General features: G+C 36.8%; 1 protein-coding gene across 1 annotated transcript in view; it reads left to right on the top strand.

The window, feature by feature from the left end:
• CTDP1 (CTD phosphatase subunit 1) overlaps positions 1-19855 on the top strand; it is a gene marked incomplete at both ends in the record, with an annotated part of 99411 nt that overhangs the window by 49567 nt on the left and 29989 nt on the right. Inside the window, one exon of the mRNA XM_079533749.1 lies at positions 14682-14872. Coding sequence (XP_079389875.1) covers positions 14682-14872 — 191 coding nt within the window. The remainder of the gene's footprint in view (positions 1-14681; positions 14873-19855) is intronic.

Here is a 19855-nt window from a genome sequence, read left to right on the forward strand (position 1 = left end):
AATGCAGCTCAATAACCTCATTTTGACATATGCATCTACCTCCATGTTCTAAATCAAACACATCTAGGCTGTCAACACTAATTTGACATAGTTAAAAACGAGTTGACTGAGCCATGTAAAACAATTTTCAAGCTGTCCCTAACATAATTCTGAGCTTTCTGTGTATACAGCCTTACAGCCTCATCGCACATCTTAGCATGTTTTTACACTTGAATTCTAGCCACTGTTATCTGTGAATGATATTTAAACTTGCCCGCACAAGTCTTGGTCTAATCCTGGACTACTCTTTCCTACCTGTTTTTGTTTTATCAAAAGGTACTCTAATATTTGTATTTCAACAGAAAGAAAAAAAAAAAAGATGCAGTATAGCAGCATATATGCTAAGTGCTTTGAAGAATCTTTAGAAACATGCACAGTGCTGGTCTGCTGTAATTATCTAGAGCTGTAATTAGTTTGGAATTCTGGGGTTATAAAAATGCAGGTCCGCTTTGGTGACATAAAGACTGGGTTATTTCTAGATACTGTTATCTGCATTAAGCAACAGTTTGTACCATTAGTGTTTAGTCCGCAGTTCTCAATAGATTGTCATAAGATGACCTACTTTTAAATTGAAAATATGCATAATTTAAGTTGCTCATTTCTAGTACATCTTTGAGGCAAAATAGCTTTCTTTCACTTTGGTAGAGTCTAAACTCTTGTCTGCTGCCATCTTCAGCAAGCAGTGAGTACAGCCACTCAGCTCTGTCTATGATGGTGTAGCACCTGCAAGTAGGGAGCTACTGGGTCAGCACTACCAGGAATATTTTTACTCTGAGTACAACTTCAACATAATTACGAAAAGCTGATGAACTGGAGCCCCCCAACTGATGGCAGCAAAAAAATCCCTGCTGTGATACACTCACAAAAGGAATAATTACCAGAATAGCCATGCTGCTAAAACTGTCTACTACAGCAGTATTAAATTTTTATTTTGAGAGAATGTAATTGTTAATCTCCGTAGTTCTGGTTTCTTTGTATGTGAGCTTACTTACTATTTCTTTGCCAGGGTTTGAGCTGTAGGCAATATTATCACTCGCTCCTCATAGAAAGCATGATGATACTGCTGTCTGTGATGAGCACAGACAGCTGCCTGTCTCAGATATTTTAGTGCTCCAGCATCAAACTTGCTTCATCACAGAAGTATTGAAGGCTGGATACAGCTGGCCTACTGCAACACAGCTATAATCTCAAACCCCACCTGATAATCATTGGCTTCATATGGAACTGGCCTCTTGTAAAACCAACCACGTTTTAGTGCCTGGGATTATCTTTTGTTGTGCTTTGTATTGTTGTTGTTTTATTTTTTTTTTAAAGTATTTTATTTTTGTTATTAATCTCCAAAATTACTCATGGAATGAGTGGTCTGGCTATGCAGGGCGCTTGTACAGTGCTTGTGTTGCTTACTACTTTGTTTAAAAGCCTCACGCTTTAGTCGTGCAGATTAAGATACACACTTTAATCTGTTTGCAGTCACGTTGCCTAGTTCAACAGAAACCATTTCAAAACTGTCTTGGCTTTGCCATCTTCTCTGAGTTTCCAGTTAAGCCAGTTCAGAAATAGTTTTCCCAAATGTTTGTTACTACCAGCTGATGTCTGGTAATGCTTATGCTAAACTTAGGTTAAAATTATTGACCTCTGTGTCAAGCAACATGATATCCACTGGAGAGATTGCACTTAATCTTAGTCTTTGTTATCTAGGAAACCCATTGCTTGTTAAGTTTGGGCACTGTCCTCTACAGAATGTGTGAGGGTATAAACTCTGTGAGAGAGATGTGATAATTGTCTGTGGATTTTTTTTGTTTGTTTTGTGTTTCTTGGTGGAATTGTACAATAATAAGTGCTGTCAAGAAGGGACTTGAACATATTTTGAGGATCAGAAAGTTGATACAAAATGAAGCTTCTGTGCAGAGAAAGCTTGCTTTGAGCAAGCAAATGGTGGAAGCAAGAGTGGGCAGAATGGTGGTTTTACACTTTTTTTTTTAACACTTCTTTACATTTATTCACAGATGTCCATTCTTTTTTGTAACATAATAAAACCAAGATTGGAGCTCAGAAGCAGTATAGAATCATAGAATTCTTAGAGTTGGAGAGGACCTTTAAAGGTGGTGTAGTCCAACTCCCCTGCAATGACAGGACGTCTGCAGCTAGATCAGGTTGCTCAGAGCCTGATCCAGTCTGACTGTGTGTGAATGTCTCAGGGATGTGGCACCTAACACGTCCCTAGGCAACCTGTTCCAGTGCCTCACCATCCTTATTGTAAAAAAACTTCTTCCTTATGTGCAATGTTAATCTTCCCTCTTTTAGCTGGAAATTGCTTCCCACTGTCATGTTACCAAAGACCCTGTTAAAGAGTCTGTCCCTTCCTTTCTTACAGCCTCTCTTCAGGTACTGAAAGGCTGCTATCAGGTTGCCATGGAGCCTTCTCTTCTCTAGGCTGAACAGCCCCAGCTCTTTCAACCTGTCCTTGCAGGGGCGGTGCTCCATCTCTTGGATCATTTTTGTGGCCCGCCTCTGGATGCCCTCCAGCAGGTCCATATTCTTTTCTGCACTGAGGTCTCCACATCTGAATGCAGTACTTCAGGTGAGGCCTCACCAGCATAGAGATAGACAGGATCACCTCCCTTGGCCAGCTGGCCACACTTCTCTTGATTTATCCCATGATACAGTTGGCTTTCTGGGCTGCAAGGGCACATTTCTGGCTCATATCTAGCTTACCATCCACGAGTACTAGGGATGATTCATTGATAATGTTACTGTGCTGCTCTCAGCACTTCATTAGCATCTTGCTGCTGGCTACTTCCTTTGGCATTGAGATACATCAAAAGAAACAACTCAGGGTTTAGGCAGTGTGCCCTCTCAAATTGCAAGGTGTTGTTTTAATAATATGGTAAGATTTCTAACTTCATGTCATTTTTTAATCGTATTTAAAATCCTTTCACAAGTATTCTTTTGTTAGTAAATTAGATCATTTTTATTAATAAAAGTCAAGATCACTAGTCTAGTTTTGCATGTCTCTTGGTAAGTACTTAGGAATAAGAGAAGTATTATGACTTCTGGCAGAACTACGCCCTAGCTAATAGCTTGAGGGATGGAAGAGACTTGTGGAACTGTAAAATGAAGCTTTTTTATTGCATATTGGCAGATTGTGTGCAGATGTGGTATGACCTTTTTCCCCAGTTACTTATAAAGGTTTATGAGATGGGTGCTCTTCTAGTGCCTGTTCGCAGCAGGCTGAGATCCCTGAAGTATCTACTTCTGCTACTTTTAACAGTTGTAGTCAGTTCTGGATTTTACCAGTTCTTTCTGTTGCCTGGGATAAGAGTATATTGGTGTTGCTCCATTTCCTACCCTTCTGGCATCAACAGGTGTTTCTCTAGATTTTCTGATCTCTTCATATTTAGATAATGCTGCTTTATACACAAAGAAAATGTGGAATTTTTGCTAGGGACTGTATTACTTGTGGGTTTGCTCATCAACTCTTTCTTCCAAGGTTTTGCCTAAGCTTTAAGTCAGGAAGGTTACTAAAGCATGGTTCTTTTGTTCTACTGCAGGATTTTTGTTTTAAGATTAACAATTGTGGAAAAAATTGGAAGGTTACTCAGGGACACAAATTGAACTATGTTTAATGTAATCTACTGATAATACCAGTAAGATACAATAAAAGCAGATGGTTTGATCCATCAGTTAAATTAAATTGGTCACAAGCATATGATAACACTCCTAACCATAGGTTTCCAAGTCGTTGTCCAAAGTCGTTCCACTATTCAAGTTGTGGCTGTACATTTAATAGAGATCCTTATCTACATTCTACGTCTCGTCTCATATACTGTTCTGGCATGGGTGCCTCTGTAGACATAAAGCGAAAAGGGACAGGGTAGCCTGGTGTAGCTAGGCAGTAGCCCACCTTAAAAAGATACTCAAAGGTAAATAAATGAGCTGTTAATATCACTGAGGTTACCTGTTCACCAGAGAATCAGTCTAGCTGCAGGATGCTGAAACTGATTGTCATACTTGCTTCTGAAGGTCTTCTTGCAAGGCCAGGACATCTGTACCTAGATTTAAACTTTATACTTACTTGTTAAATGTGTAGTTTCAGCTTGATCCTCAGTGATGTTATCGATGGGAGCAGAAGAATCTTGGGATAAAGGAAACCTCCTTTTCAGTGTCCAGTTTTCATCCAGTAATTTGTGTTTTTATTTGGCTTTGTAAGAAAAAGCAAATACGACTTCTGAAATTGTGAAGGTGAAGTGAAACTTCAGTGCCCTGCTTCCCTCTAAAAATGGTGTAAATTCATGATCTTGATAACATTATTTGAAATGACATTCAAGTGTCAGATCAGGAGTGAAAGTTTTATGAAGTTTAATGGTTGATACTGTGCTAGTAGAAGAAAGCTTGCAGTATTAAAGCAAGGCGTAGAGCCAATGAAGATTCAAACTAGAGTTTTTACAGAAAAATGCACAGTGTCAGTAAAAGAAAAAAATCATTTCAAATAGTTCTAGAATGACCTTCGGTGATATTTAAAAAGTAAGATAAAGGGGAGAAGAACTTTGCTTTATAGAATAATACAAAGCTGGAATTAAGATTGTAAAAAAAAAAAAAATCTTAAACTGAGAACAGGTGTTTATTCTGAATAGATCAAGTGAATGTGTGGTCTAAGTTAATTTGGTATGTTCATTGTGAGAATTATCAAGGGAACTTTTACTGGAACAGTGTTTTAGAAAGTTTTATGTCCCTAAGCCTTTGAGCAAACTGAACTCCTATTAGACTTCTTAAGTGTGCTTGGAGAGTCATCAGTAAAATGTTAGAGGACTTTAAAATGTTTCCCTTTTGGAAAGCTAGCGCAGTAGTCTTTTGCTTTCTATCTGAGAGTTTGAAAAACAGCTCAAATATGACATCAAAAACTGAAAATTGCATCTGTGGTATAAATACTTCAAGTTCTGATCATTACTTTTGAAATGCTTATATTTTCTGTAAACCCTCTGAGAATATGTGCTAAAGCAAAAGCTAAAGTATTTTCTCCAATTTAGCTCCTTCTTCTTGTGCACTGATTCCAGTGTAGTAGCAGTTCAGAAAATCCATTATGTGAGAAACTGTTTCTCCTTTTTCTTGGTGAAAACATTTGGAGGAAAGGAAATACAAAGATGGTACAAATAGGGGTAGTGTTTTAAGAAAGAAAAACATTTGGACTGAAAAAAGATAGTGATTTCTATTAAGTCATAAGGCAATGTTATGAGAGAAGTAGTGGGAACTGGGCATACAGAATGCTAGAATACCAGAAAAATCGTTTTGGCAAAGAGTTCTAGGCTGTTAAGAGCATGAACCAATTATGTTCGTTCTGTCTCTTGAGTTTTACACTTAAAGCGGGAAGAAATGTGGTCTGTGACAGGACCACTCCTCCTTTTTCTACATAACTATTCAGCAGCTAGTTTCTGCCCACATCTTAAATAGGCCTACACACACTGGGAGGGAATGGAGAGAAAAGTGTAGACAGGTAAAAGAGAAGGCTGCATTTTGAAGTATGGTCATATGTTAGTAATTCAAGGAATAACTGCTGTAAGTTTTTCATAGCTAAGAATGTCATGGTGTCAGTTACTATTTTTACTGTTTTGTGTGTAAGTCCTAGGCTCAAGAACAGAGGTGGTTGTTATCCTTCCTTGCTGCTAAGGTACTGCTGACCCTAGTTTAGTTTGCTGTCACCCAGGGCCTTTTCAGTAGAGCTGCTACCCAGCCATTCTGCTCTGTTCAGTTGCAGTGGGATCTGTTCCAAGTGCTGCAAGAGGGTTCAGTATCTATACTTAGAAAGGGAATTCTGATCACTTCGTCTCTGTGCCTGTACTATCTCTCTTAAACAACAGCCTATCTGTCTGTTCTCAAAGCATATCCGGAGCTTAAAAAAAAAAAAAAAGAAAAAGAAAAAACTAGAAGCAATCTATTCAAAGTTGTTTGAATAAGTTATATCATATTTGTAATAAGAGGAAGGATGATATTCTCAAGTTCTGTGGTAGTTTGAGGAATCTTCAGATTGTTTTAAATTGTCAGCGTAAGCACTTGCTTTGGATGCAATTAGAGAAAAATATCTGCAAACTTAGAGAAGCAGAATAGCAACTTATTTTATATAAGTGAAATGCTGTAAGAAGTAACTGTGTATGACAGCTGGACAATGGAGTGTGGGCTTGAGGTCTTTCTCCTATCACAACCAGATGTACAGAGAGTTTGCATCCTTTATAAATTGTACTAAGAGAAGAAAAACCTTTTCTTTGGGGAGCAGGGGGAAGATTTAGAGTGTGTTTCAAAGTAAAGGACTTAAGTATACTGCAGTTCAACAGAGAGCAGTATGCTTATATGGGTTCTATAGATAGTTTGTATTGCTGCCCAGTTAATCTAATTTCTGTGAGAATACTATGATGTCTACAGAAGGAAATGGTTTTTGGAGATTTAATTAGTGTCTCTTGCCACTTATTTTTGTTCCATCTGTCAGACTGTGTTGTTCAAGGCAAAAGCTTCCTGGTGCTTGCACTTAATAGCATTTAAATGTCACTTGTACACTGTTGGTGGAGTGTCTTAACAATACTGATTTTATTAATAATGAGAATTCTGGGTGATAGTCAAAGAAAACTCAGTTTTTAGTTTTTCCACATAAACCATTTATGCTTAAAACAAAATAAAACTTTTCTGATGGTGTGGTTTTTTACTTTGCAGACCACTGGTCTGTCTTTTAAAGTATCTGTAGCTTTGCAAGACAAATATTAGAAATTTGAATGCAAGATTATTTGGTACTTTTGTGTTATACAATAGATGACAACTGGTAAGCATTAAACAAAAAGCATATTAACCTGAAAGAACAAGGAACATGAATTCAAGACCACCTAAACTTCTTGACAAGTGTCTCTGAAGCGAAGGTGTATAAATTACAACTGATAGAACACAATAGCATTACTTGATAGAGCATATTTTCAGCTACAAAGCAGTTTTTCAGCAGTCACCACCATTTTCACCAGCAGTGAACAAGAGAGTGCTCATAAAGATGTGCATGGCTGTCCAGGAAGTGGCCTGTCCTGTGTGTCCGTGTCACCACTGCTGAAATGCATCGCCCACTGTCTCACTGTGGCAGCATTCACTCGTCTCAATAAATGTTCAGCAAGCATTAATGAATGTCAGTGGGTGCATTTTTCCTGCATGGATGAATTCAGTGGCACACCTTTGTTTCATACACACTTCCAAGCTATGTGCTATTTTGGCAGACTGCCCTTCTGCTACCATCCCTCATAAAATCATAGAGTCCTTACAGTTGGAAGGGACCTTTAAAAGGTCATCTGGTGCAACTCCCCTGAAATGAACAGGGGCATCCACAGCTTGGTCAGGTTGCTCGGGCTCTGGTCTAGCCTCACCATTGAAGTCTCCAAGGAGGAGGCAACACAGAAACAAAATGTTATGGAATATTGGTGGGAAGATTCAACCTTTACTGCTATACCACCAACGTCTGCCTCTGCTGTTATAGGCCAGCATAATAAAATAGGTTACTTTTGGAGCTGCCCTTGTTGATTATAATAGAGCTGCCAGGTATGATATTCAAACATGAAGCATTCCAACATACTTTATTAAAAACAGGTTAATACTAAAATTTTCGTTATGCGGGGTAGATTTAAATAGAAACATCAAATCACATATGATATCAGTAAGCAAGACTGCTTTTTTGTTGTTTGTTATTTTACTGATTCACCACCTTCTGAATGAGCTCATGTTAATTGTGACAGAGGAGAAAATCTGTACACAAAGAGACCAAGGAGCATTGAACCCATGTGTGTAGTGTGTGACTAGAAATCGTCAGAAATTTGAAATGAGAAAACACTGTGATGCCAAAGAAAGAACTTGCTAATGGTTCTTATATTTTCTATGATTGCCCAGAAGAAATGAGACTGACGTGCAGTGCATGTTATCCCTTAAATCTCATGTACTGAGGAGTGACATAGGGATGTTTTTACAGAACAAAATATTTTCTTTCAAAGTGCAAGTCCAGATCTCCTAATACACACTTTCATTGTGTTGTAGGAAAGAGTAATTATGCACATGCATCATGTCATAGTATCTTTTCTCACTGCATCTTAGAAGTCTTACTAGATGTTCTTAAAGGTATGGAAGGTAATGGCCTGATTCTCAAGTAATTGTTCATAAATGGCAAATAAGTGTTGATAAGAATATACATAAGAAGCTATTCCATTAGGTGAAACAAAAATTACAAATCAAGAAGTTTTTTATAAACAAAAAAAAAATAACTAATGTTAGCTAACATATTTGGAATAAATTTGTGATGCTAATCTTTTTTGTGTTTAACATCTTGCTGCTAAATCATACAAGTGCCGTAGAGTATGTCAAAGTAGCTCAGTCATGAGGTCTCCATCTCTTCTAGGAAGTTTTATGTGGCCTTCCATGTAAACTTGCAGAGAAGGGAGGGATCTTAGTTGACCATATCTTACTACATTTGTACTTTGTTTAATGACAGGATAAGGTGATAATGGATGAAAAATGAATGCGATGTTGCAAAAGTAAGCTGTACAGTGGAGAGCAACCTTATGGAACTGAAAAGCTGTTCACTAATAAGAAGGAAGTTCCTTTAGTGTTCTAAGTGAGGAATGATTCTTTTCAGGAGACTCAAATTTGATTATAGCAGCTGTTCTCAGTGAAGAGCCAAGGCTTAAAGCTTTTTTCCTCACAATTGCTTTTTTCATACTGTAACTGGTAGACTTTACTAGAGGCTGCTAATTGTTGTGTTTGCAGATCAGTAACATTGGATACGCAGAATTCCACATCACAGCGAGCAGGAAGCACTCATTACAGATATACTTCTGTTCTAGTGTAAAGGTCTGACTTTTTATGCAAGTCAGAAATCTGGTTGCTCCCTAAACCAGAAGAGCTGTCTGTGGATAGAGAAAAAAGGGAACACCTCCCTCACAGAAATATCATGGAGTCACGCAGTGTCTGAAGCTGGAAGGGACCCATGAGGATCCCTGAGTGCAACTCCTTTCCAAATGTGCCACAGGATGTTTAGAAAAGATAAGATACATTTTACATAACACAATTTGAGAAAGATGATTGCTTTTCAAGTACTTCTGCTGCAGAAGAACACAGCAGTAATGGGTGGAGTCTTGGTTATTGTTAATGCTGTTGTATTAGAAAGGCACAGTGAAATGTTTTATTCTCATTTGCTAGCAAAGAAGCTGGTTTTGTTTTATGTTGTGGACTTCATTTGTTTTGCAGACAAGTATAACGTCTGAATCTCAGCTTACAAAGGTGACCGAATGAATAATTGAAAGAAATAAAACTATTATATGTTATTCCTACTCTTGGTTCTTATAGCAATTATAATTTATATCAAGAAAACAATATAAATAAAATACAGTTCCATTTTTAAAATAACTTTGTGTAGAAAGCCAGACTATCAACGCTGATTTTTTTTTTTTTTTTTATAGCTTTCAGTTTGAAAATCAACAGTTTTTGAGCTGGTGTTTTTTTAGATTCTCTTGTACTGTCCTTGTATGCTGATTGTCAAGAATTCTGCTTTATACACGTTTCCTTTCTTTTTGTTCCAGTCCTTTATGCTGTTATTTCTGGTAGGCAATTTCTGGTCGGTGCTGTTTTCTGTCTGGAACACTAATCTTAGTTTTAGCACTCAAAGCCTGTCATCACTATTTTTTTCTTCCCTCTCCTAATCCCTTCATTGATAAAGTGATTATTTCATATGAGGTATTGTTTGATCCAGTGCTCAATTTATTGTGATAAAATTATAAATAAACCTTTTTTCTGGTTTTTGTGTTTACCACATTATTTTTTTTTTACTTGTACTATTCATTCATCCAAACTCTAAGTAGTGAGATTCCACCTTCCCTCCAGCTCCCTGTGAAAGACATCATAAGTTATGTGCTACGTAAAATTATACAAATATTTTATGGAGGTATTTATATACAGAATATTTTTATTATCTCTGTATATGCATCTATATAATATATGTAGATGTTATATATGGGAATATTATATGTGTGGATTATAATGTATATTCATGTATTTATAAACTTGTAGAGAACTTTATACATTTTTATCTCTGCTATTGCAGTACTTTTCCAGTTCCTTCTTCAGAAGGTACAGCTTTTATGCTGTAGAAGTTGTAGTGAGGGCAGTCAGTCATTTCTTCTAATCATTTTTCTCTGCATCTAGTCCTTTTACTTGCCTGCAGAAATTGTAACTTCTTTTTCTTCAAATTTCTCTCCTATTTTCTGATGAACTAGTCCTTTTTTTCCCCAGTTTTCGACTGTGATTTGATATTTGCACTTTAGGTGCTGTTTTGTTTGGTCTTTCGCAACTGATCCACTTCTTGCTGTGAATCACCTTGCAGATTGGTTCTGAAACTACTGCCTTAACTCCATGACCAGATAAACTGTGGTAGAAAGTATTATTATTATTATTATTATTTTACTGAACAAACTTACATTCTTTTGCTACTCATCTAATTCTGACTTGATTGTAGAGTTCTGCTTTGATTGTCAAAAAATTTTACTGAGCAGTGAGTGAGTCACCCAGGCACATTTGTTGTCTTCTCAGGTTTTGTTTTCCTTTATTTTTGCTGAGTTTTATGGAGATGCAGCATTGCAAGGAAGTAACAGACCATTCAAAGCTTGTGATTAACTGTCCTGCTATTTGCAGCTTCCATAGTTACCTACAAAACCAGTCTTTCTGATAGCTCTGATGTGTGGATTTTTGAAACTACCCGTCCTGCTGGGTTTGGATCTTCCTAGAATATGACTGTATTGAGGGCAGAGATAAAATAGCTCTGCCTCGCTTTGGTTTTCTTACTTCATAGCTAATTGGTTACTCTGAAAGCTTATCATAAATACCCTAAGGATTCTGCTTCAGATTTTTTTGCTGTGTGAATAGAAGTGTTTGCCTATAACCATAAAAATAACTGCAGCCAGCTTCTGATATTATTTCTTTTTCTGTAAGAGCTTTCTTTGCCTTTGGAATTTTAGTAGAATTCTGTCTTTATGCTTCCTTCTCATTTCCTTGACCCTTCAGTGTTGTTATGCTTCTATTTTGCTACTGTCTTCACTAGAAATTAAAAAGATACATTGAAAGAGAGATTGTAAAACTCAGCCTTTTTTATCAAGTGTAAAATGCAACAAACTGATGTGTATGTAAAAAGTGTATTTAAAAGTGTATGTAAAAATTAGACTAATACTGAATTCTAGTAGAAGGCATCTCAACATTAAAGTAGGGAGTCATCATAGACAATTTATTCAGAAAGAAGTTATTTAACCAACACCTGATTTTGCTCAAGTTTTAAGTATTAGTATTTAGAAGTTTTGTTTTCATAGCTCTGTGCTACCACAGTAAGAAGTTCAACTCCCAACTGCTAGAAGATGGAACTGTTGTTCTGTCTGGTTTGATTTACAGCCCTCTGCTATCATTTACCATTGATCTCGTAGGCGCAGAAGTACTGCTTGGAATTTGCAGTTATTTGATGTTACTTTTCCCCCATCTCATTTCTGTTGCTTCTCATTTCTACTACTGCGTTAAAGTTCCTAATAGGCTCCTGATTTCTATTGCGTTTAATGTGAAATAGGTATTAAAAGTTCACTGTCCTGCTAAAAGAACATAGTTTGGGATAAAGCAGAATGGGATCTTGGAAGTAAAGGAAGGGTTGGAAAGATAATGGGATCAAATGAAGAATTATGAGGGTGTATGAAAACAAGCCATCTGTCCTCTAGGGAGACTTCTCATATTCCACAGAGCAGGCCAAACTGTTCCACATAATTCACTGTTTCTCCAGGGGAAGAACGTCTTTTGGCAGCATTGCCTCTGTGCTCTGAAGAGAAATACAAGTGCTAATAGAAGTGCTCATTCTGGCAAAACTAGGATGATCAGCAGCATTTTGAAGATGCGTGTGTCTCAGGGCTAGCTGTGTTGCAAATGTGGCTTCAGATGCTTTAGAAATAAATGATGATAGAATTAAAAGCCACCATCTGCATTTTCTGTCTGTTACGCAGATTTGCTTGAAAATTTACAAACCACATACAGTATACTTAACTACACTGTGCAGTTTGTGTCCTGTAGTTCAGAAATAATGTGTAAGTGCAAACAGCTAATTCTTTCCATTTTGTAACAAATAATTCATCTTCATACGGATCACTCAGATGTTAAGGAGATACCAATCCCAAAACATGTTTTGTATTAAAAAAAAAAACAAAAAAGCCAAAGCAGCCCTGAACACTGAATTTGTTTGATTCTTAGGGATACTTCTGAGTATGCTGGAGTTGCAGGATGCTAGCAATATAACTCAAGATACTCAAAAACTAATAATAAAAGACATCATGTACATTTTATAACTTCTTTTTAACACTTCTGTCCTATCATATCTCAATTATGTATGTACAGTTTGAGATACTCTACAAGAAATCGTTTCAGGTCATGTTTGAATTGTAGACACACTAGCCTGACCAGAAACATCGAGACTCTGTTATTCAGTTCATTGGAAGAGCAGTAAAATAAATGCAGTGCAGCAGAAGCTAGATATGTGTCTCTTAAATATTAATGTTTGGGGTTTTTTTAGCCTATCGATTTCTTTGAATGAAGGGCTTCAATCTCTTTTCAGAATAAGAATTCTGAAAGATGAAAATGGTTGTCCTGATATTTTTTTTAGCACAGTTGGCTGTTTCGTTACATTACTTAAGTGTGCAGTTTGGATGCCATCCTAATTTGAGTGGCTTCTAAGGATCATCCCTTACTGATTATTTTCATAAGCAGTCATTTTTCAAAATTGGCTGTATTTATGTAGCTCACACGTGCATTTTTAAATGCTTTTCAGTGAAATACGACATGAAAGTTAGTGTAACTTACTGCTTCTACAGATTAAGTGATGTTCTTGACTTGCAAGAAATGTCATCCTTGTGAAGTGTGAAATAAAAAAGACATAGCAATAGCTGGAGTGCTAGTTTGGCTAAGTCATTTGTACAAAGTATTTTATATAAATATACAATGTCAGTTTGTGAAACATCTGTGACAAACATCTTTCTGGAAAAACACTGCTTTAGTAATGAAGGTCTGCAGTTTTAAATACTGGTCTTGCTGGAAAGTAGTTTGTTCAGAGCTGTACATCTCTGCTGTCCTCTCACTGTCAGTTGCTGGATGTTAGTACACTGGTTGCCTTCTTAGTAAAGGTGTGTTCCTCTGATCTCATCCCAGAAACTGTAATACCAATGGAAAACCAACTGTTGATCTGAGAATCTAACCAATTACTTTGTTTGAAACTCACTTTATCTAAGCATAGCACAGACTTTTAAAACCAGTTTGTTGTCAACTTGAGCAGCATTACAACAGTCAGGTAGGAGCAGCTGTGACTACACCTTGTGGAAAGATGATAAACCCCCAAATCCATCTGTTTGTCAGGGGTCTGAATGCTGGAAAAAGAAACAGCATTTTCTTTTGGCTATTAACAAAATTCTGTATTTCCTGTTTTCTCTCCCTCCTTGCTTGCAAGATGTCTCTTGAGATTTTTCCATGAAAAATTATTTCATTTAATTCTGCAATATTTGCAGTAGAGCATTTGCAAGAGTTCGCTTTTTTTTTTTTTTTTGCCTTCTTATTTCTCAGCCTTCATTTGCCTTTTGGAATTATCCATTACAAACCAATGTAAACTCTTTCTGAGCATGTTCATATATGGAGTTTTTTGTCTTGATAAAGCAGGTATGGCATTAGTGAGAACCGAGAGAGATATTTCAACTTAGGCTGAGGGAGAAACTGCTTTCTGTAAAATAATAATATCCATAGATAAGTACACTCAGCTTCTTTCCATGTTTTCCTGTGGGATCCTCACACATTTTCTCACGTTTTCATCTTTTTCTGAAGTCAGCGTTCACGCTGACTAAAAGAGAAGCTCGGCGTCTCATGATCAGATCATGAGCATGATTTGCTTTTAGTGTTAATTTCACTAGTTCTGGACGTGATGGAGCTAATGGATGTGATTTGGAGAGAGTCTGAAATCTTGTGCTGAGTTTTCAGAAAAGGAAACAACTGCTCAATGAAGTGGCTAAATGTTTTCATAGACTTGCCTTTATTAATTAGCATGAGCAGACAAATAGGTTACAGCAGGATTCTTTGCATTTAATTCCATTCATAGTGAGATATTTAGAAATGCACTTTTTTGAAGTTACTTCCAGATATTCCTAAATAGATAAGTATGTGCATAGTTGTTAGCCAGAGTCTTAAAGAAGCACTTGTGTTAGGCATATAAATACATGCTGTGACTACAGAATACTATCCATTTTGTGGATAAAAGACAACGTTTTTTCCATATTATGCTTCTTATTTACAGCTTCAGTGTTACTATAATTAAGACTGAATCCTGCATGTGAATATAGATGTATCTGTCAAGTTAAACAGACTAAATATATTTGATTTGAATAGAATGCTACTGGAGCTGTTTCAGAAGTTGCCTTTAAGGTACTTGTGTGCTTGTGTTTAATTTGAATTTTCATGGAGAAAGTCAAGACAACTGGAAGCATACTCTTAATGTTTACTTAACTGTCTAATAATTACGTAATATTGACTATATTAAAGCCTGTTAGAGGATACACTGACTCTTTGCTCTTTGGCAGGTTGATGACATCTTAGGAGAAGGCAGTGATGAAAGTGATAGTGAAAAAAAAAAGCCAGAAGAGAAAGGTGAAAAACCTCAGATTAGTGCAACAGAGGCTACAGGAGTGAAAACGGATCCGAGACCTCGGTCATCGTCGTCATCATTATCATCATCATCAAGTGAAAAAAGCTTAACAGGCAGTGTACCCAGGTATGAGTTCGTCAAACATAAAGAGAAGTGTTGATGATGTTTCATTGTGTTCCAGCATTATTCAGTATGTTTCTTGACCTCGTAGTCTTTGTTGTCAACCTTAGTTTGTAGCTAACTTTTTTTTTGTAAGTATGTGAAATTGTCATGCTTGTTTCTGCAGTGTTTTGGGATTGGTTAAACCAAATGGTCGTAATAACTATCTGTTGAAAACCAGAGTCTCATCTGTTTTGAAAGAACTGAAGATTGCTAAACTGTGCCAATTTTTAAGTAGTCATAATCTCGAATCGGATGTTAGACAGTGTAATCTGCAGTGTTACTTTGAGTGAGGGTTTTTTTTCCCAACAGTTTGAGAAACTATTTTTTTAGTTCTGCATTATGGAGAGTTTTTCAATGGGAAATTGATAAAAATGAGGTTAAGATGATTTTATGCTTTAGTCCCTTAAAAACTAAATTAAACCTACTAGTCTCTTTTGCAAGAATGATTTGTATGTCCCACTATAGATTGTTGACTAATGACTGTCAGCCAATTTGCAGGTGAACCGAAACTTGATAATTAAGTGTCTATTTTAACTACATTGTTTAATGGTTCTCAGTCTGCAGTCTCTCAAGTTTTTAAGCCTAAGAACACAGAGAAAAACAATGCAGAGAGGACAATATAAGATGGAAGGTCATGCTAGTTATAATTTAGAACTGCAGGGTTGTCATCCTGTACCACCAAGCACTAAAAATGCAAACATGACTTAGATGTGCACTGAAGTTTTTCTGCTCACTTACAATTGTTTCTAGTTGTTTATTGAAACCGAATAGCTGGCATAAACTAATAGCTTTCCTTACTGGTGGGTAAAATGGGTAATGTAGAGACTTTGCTCACTATTGTCTGTGGGTAGATTTCTTTGGCTTAAGAATAAATTCCATAGGTTTCAAGCAAGCAATCATTTATGGATACAAAGCGGACATTAATTTCAAGTAGGAATTCACTTTGTCCATTTTTATTAAACCTTGTAAAAACTGTTCAGGTTAGGACTTAAGTGATTTATATTATTTTGATTTTTGTGATCCAGTGATAAATCAGAGGCATTGGCTTACAGATCAAAGCAAGCATCACAATCCAAGTAAAAGTTATTGGATTCCACACAATAAGAGCTAGTCATGAGTTTCAGTTATGTTCTACCACGCAAATGATATGTGAGAGAAACAGAAAAATACCACATAATTTGTTACAGCAGTACTCGTCAGGAAGTTTTGGTTGCGCTGTGTCAGGGGTTCTCGGAAAATGAGCTACGTGGGGAAATTTGCACAAACCATTTAGCTCATCATTGATATTGCTAATGTTCATTATTCATAAACAATGTTCATTAGAACATTGTTTAAAAAAAAAAAAAGTCTGTTAGGCATAAGAAAGGTATAAAAGTTCAGTCCATTTCATATAGTTAAATTGGAATTGTAATAAATTGCCTCCTGAGTTGAGTTTGGAAGAAGAAAGACAATCCAACAACAAATGTTTTTAGAACACCGTTTGAAGTAGCAAGACTTGGTGGCATATCTCTGTTAATTTATCTGGAAAGAAAAGAAAAGAACATGCTAAGGATTATTTTCTAATACTTTTCCTCATGTTTGCTTTACAAAGAGCAAGTACATTTGTAATTAACTTCTGCTGTACTTAGGACAGCTTGTATGTGAGCGTGGATACGCTTCTGCACTCAAAACAGTGCAGAGCCGTGTGTGTATCTAGTAGTGTTGCTGCTAGAATAAAGTCTTTGAGAGGCTTCCTATGTAGGTTTTCTATTTTTGACCTTTCTGCTTTTTAAGAAGACCACTGTCATTTTGTTAAGTTGCATCCAAGATTGAACCTGAATGGAATGCTAGCAAACATATGCGCAAAGTGCAAGTTCAGATGCTGACTCAGTGTCTACAAGTCAGGAAATACTGCATGATTCTGTCATCCTAGTTACATTTTTAGTTTTAAGTTTTGCATTGATGTCTTCATGGTCAATTGGTGTTGTAGGTGCTAATGATATACTGTGCAAGAGGGATAATGTAAAAATGGTTGTTATAGAGTAAGATTAAAACCCCCAAGAGCTTAGTCCACTACACAGAAATACTACCTCCTGGCTAAAAATGAAGCACTATGCAAGTTCTGGAAAGCTTAAAACTTCTGTTCTGAAAACTGGTGTCCTTGGGGTGCAAGGCTGTAATTTTCATTTTTTTCTGCTCAGTTACATAGCCTGGAGTTGCAACTTATTTGTTGCTATGAGCACCGTTACCTCTTGCCATGTTAAGTAAACAAAGGGTTCATGTTGTAGGGGCCAGTACCAACTATTCCCAATTATTTAAAGGCCTTGAACTGGCTTTTTATTTCACATCTCCCGTGATCGCTCTTGTGTTCATATTTTAGCTATTGATGTCTCCAGAATATATAAAATAAAAATTATATTTTTAAATGAAGAAAAATATTTTCCATGATCCAGTACTTCCATATTGTAGCTCATCTTGTTCCTACAAGAGATGCAGCCTGCAGAGACTGTAGATCTCTTGTAAGTAATGCTCCACTTATACCTTGTCAGTAGTTACTGACATGGAGATTGTAGCATTTTAGTATAGAAATCTAGCCCTTCTATTATTATTATTAGACTGGCATTAGCTAGGCTTTGGTCTGGAAATCTACAGAATATCATTACAGTTTCCCTGACTCATAGGACACATCGAAAGTTCTCATATTGATTCCAAATGGGGTGATTTTTGTTTTCTTTTAGTCCCTGCTTCTTAGATAAGTCAATGAAATGCTTGCATTTATCTCACAAATGTCATGTTAAAGGGATACTGCATAGACCAAGCAGTCATATTGTCTGATTTAAAAATAACATAGCTCATATCAGTCATGTTTGATCTGCCTCTTGCAATTATGAACTGCATAGCAATAAAACACATCTTCAAGTTACTTTTATTTAGAAAATCAAAGTGAGGTAAATGAGTTTTTATTCTTAAATCTTCCTGATCTTTATGCAGTTTGTGTTATTCTGAGCTGTTGCTTGTAGAAGGTATTCTGGAATAGAGGAACTGCTTTTAGAGCTTTGATCCACTGTTTGTTGAAGCAGACAGGTGCCTGACTTCAGCAAGCAATGTCAGAAGAATATATTTGGTAGAATGGACAGGAGTGTGAAACAGTCTTGTTAAGAAAACTTGCCAAGTGAAACGTGTATGGTGAGATTTTTGCCTGGTTTAGTTTCTAGATTCTGGAAATCTGCAATGGGAAGTGATGCCCTGAACAGCAAATACAATTGTTGCCATGTGCTTGCCTTCCTACTGGTGCTACTAAGATTTTGGAAATAGTTAATGAAAAGCTTCAATGAAGCAGCTGATCTTATTTAGACTCAGCATGCATCAGACCGTTTGTAATACGCTCACTGAGGTGGTCCCAAGAGCTGTGGTTCAGTGATGAGACTCAGGAGATCAGGTTAATGCTTGGACTTGATAATCTGAAGGTCTCTTCAAACCTAGGTTGATCCTGTGATTTCTCAGTTCATTATCAGGAGCTTTGTGCCGTGTCTTTTTTAAAAACTTCTGGTTGTTGTCAAATCACGGTACCAGGTCCTGTGTTTCTGCAGTGTTTCCTTCAAGTAATTTCAGCTTCTGTAAAACATCTGTGAAGTCTAATTGTTCTGCTGACTCGGTTTTGGAATAGAAGATTCACTACTTTGTGCATTTGGAACATGCTTTTTTTTTTTTTTTTTTTTTTTCTTAAGAGGGAAGTATGATAACTAAATAGAAGAAATCTAATAACCAGAAGCAATATCTGATTCATTAGCAACATTGTTTTCTTGCAAAAATTAAGCTTCCTTTATAGAAGCATACATCAGTGAAATGTTTCCTTTAGCAAAATTTCTTGCTGGTAATTTTTGCATCAGTCCAGAGTAGCTGATATTCCTGACTGATAGTGAAAATATGCTTCTAAGGATCAAGTATCTGAAAAGGTACTTTTTATGCTTTGAGAGTAGTTTATTTTCTGAAATGCTTTCTTCTATTTTGCATATAGATTATGAGTTTCTGTGCCTATGTTACAATTCAGGAAAAAAGTGTAAGGGCTGTCTTGAAAGTAATCTCCTATGTTATTATTTTGACCCGTGAGATCAGAGGTGAGTGTTAGCAGCGTGGCACCACAGGTTGAACCTTTCCATAAGTATTCTGTTACAATCTGTGGCAATGCAGCAGGTGGCAGCAGAGGGACAGTCTGACAACATGGCATCTGGCATGTAAGAAGCAAAGGCATGTCCCTGAATGCCTCCATGCAGAAAAAAGGGCACCAATTGGCATTCATCAGTACTTGCTGAACATTTATGGAGACCAAACGATGGATGTGAGCACAGGGAGCTGGTGGGTGGTGTGTTTCTGCAGTGTTGACAGCAACTGTGGGTCACCTCTGCTGGTGCAGAATTGTACAGTGCAGCATGCATGCCGTTGTTCAAGAATGGCAAAATTGCACAGCTAATGATGGTGACTATGCTGAAAAAATGTTCTGTAGCTTAGAATTTGCTCTCTCAAATAGCATGATTGTACTCTTTTGTATCTGCTGTAGTTTCCATGACAATAAATAGGAAGCATTACTTCTGGAGTGACGTATGTATTTTAAGTTACTTGCTAGCTAGCATGGTAGTCATCTGAAGTATTTCCAAGAGTCTAGATTTCTAAAAGGAAAGGGTTTTTTTTGCACTTCCTTCAGAATGTCTTTGCTTCTTTTATGTGATTTCTTTTTCCAACTATAAAAGCAGTTTCTTTTAATAGCCACTGTGCTAGAAGATGGAAATGACACTTCTGCTTTCTTTCTTGCTGCCAAAAAAATTTCCTGCAAACTCTTCTAAAAAGTCTTGTTTGACACATCTCATGCTAATTGAGCCAGTGTATTTGCTGCTGTTCCTATAACTTTCTTTCAGCTCCCACTCTGGAGGCATTCTACTTTTACAGTCTTTGGTCTTAAGCTTCCACATA

This window comes from Tetrao urogallus (genome assembly GCF_951394365.1).
Source record: "Tetrao urogallus genome assembly, chromosome: 3".
Lineage (NCBI taxonomy): Eukaryota > Metazoa > Chordata > Aves > Galliformes > Phasianidae > Tetrao > Tetrao urogallus.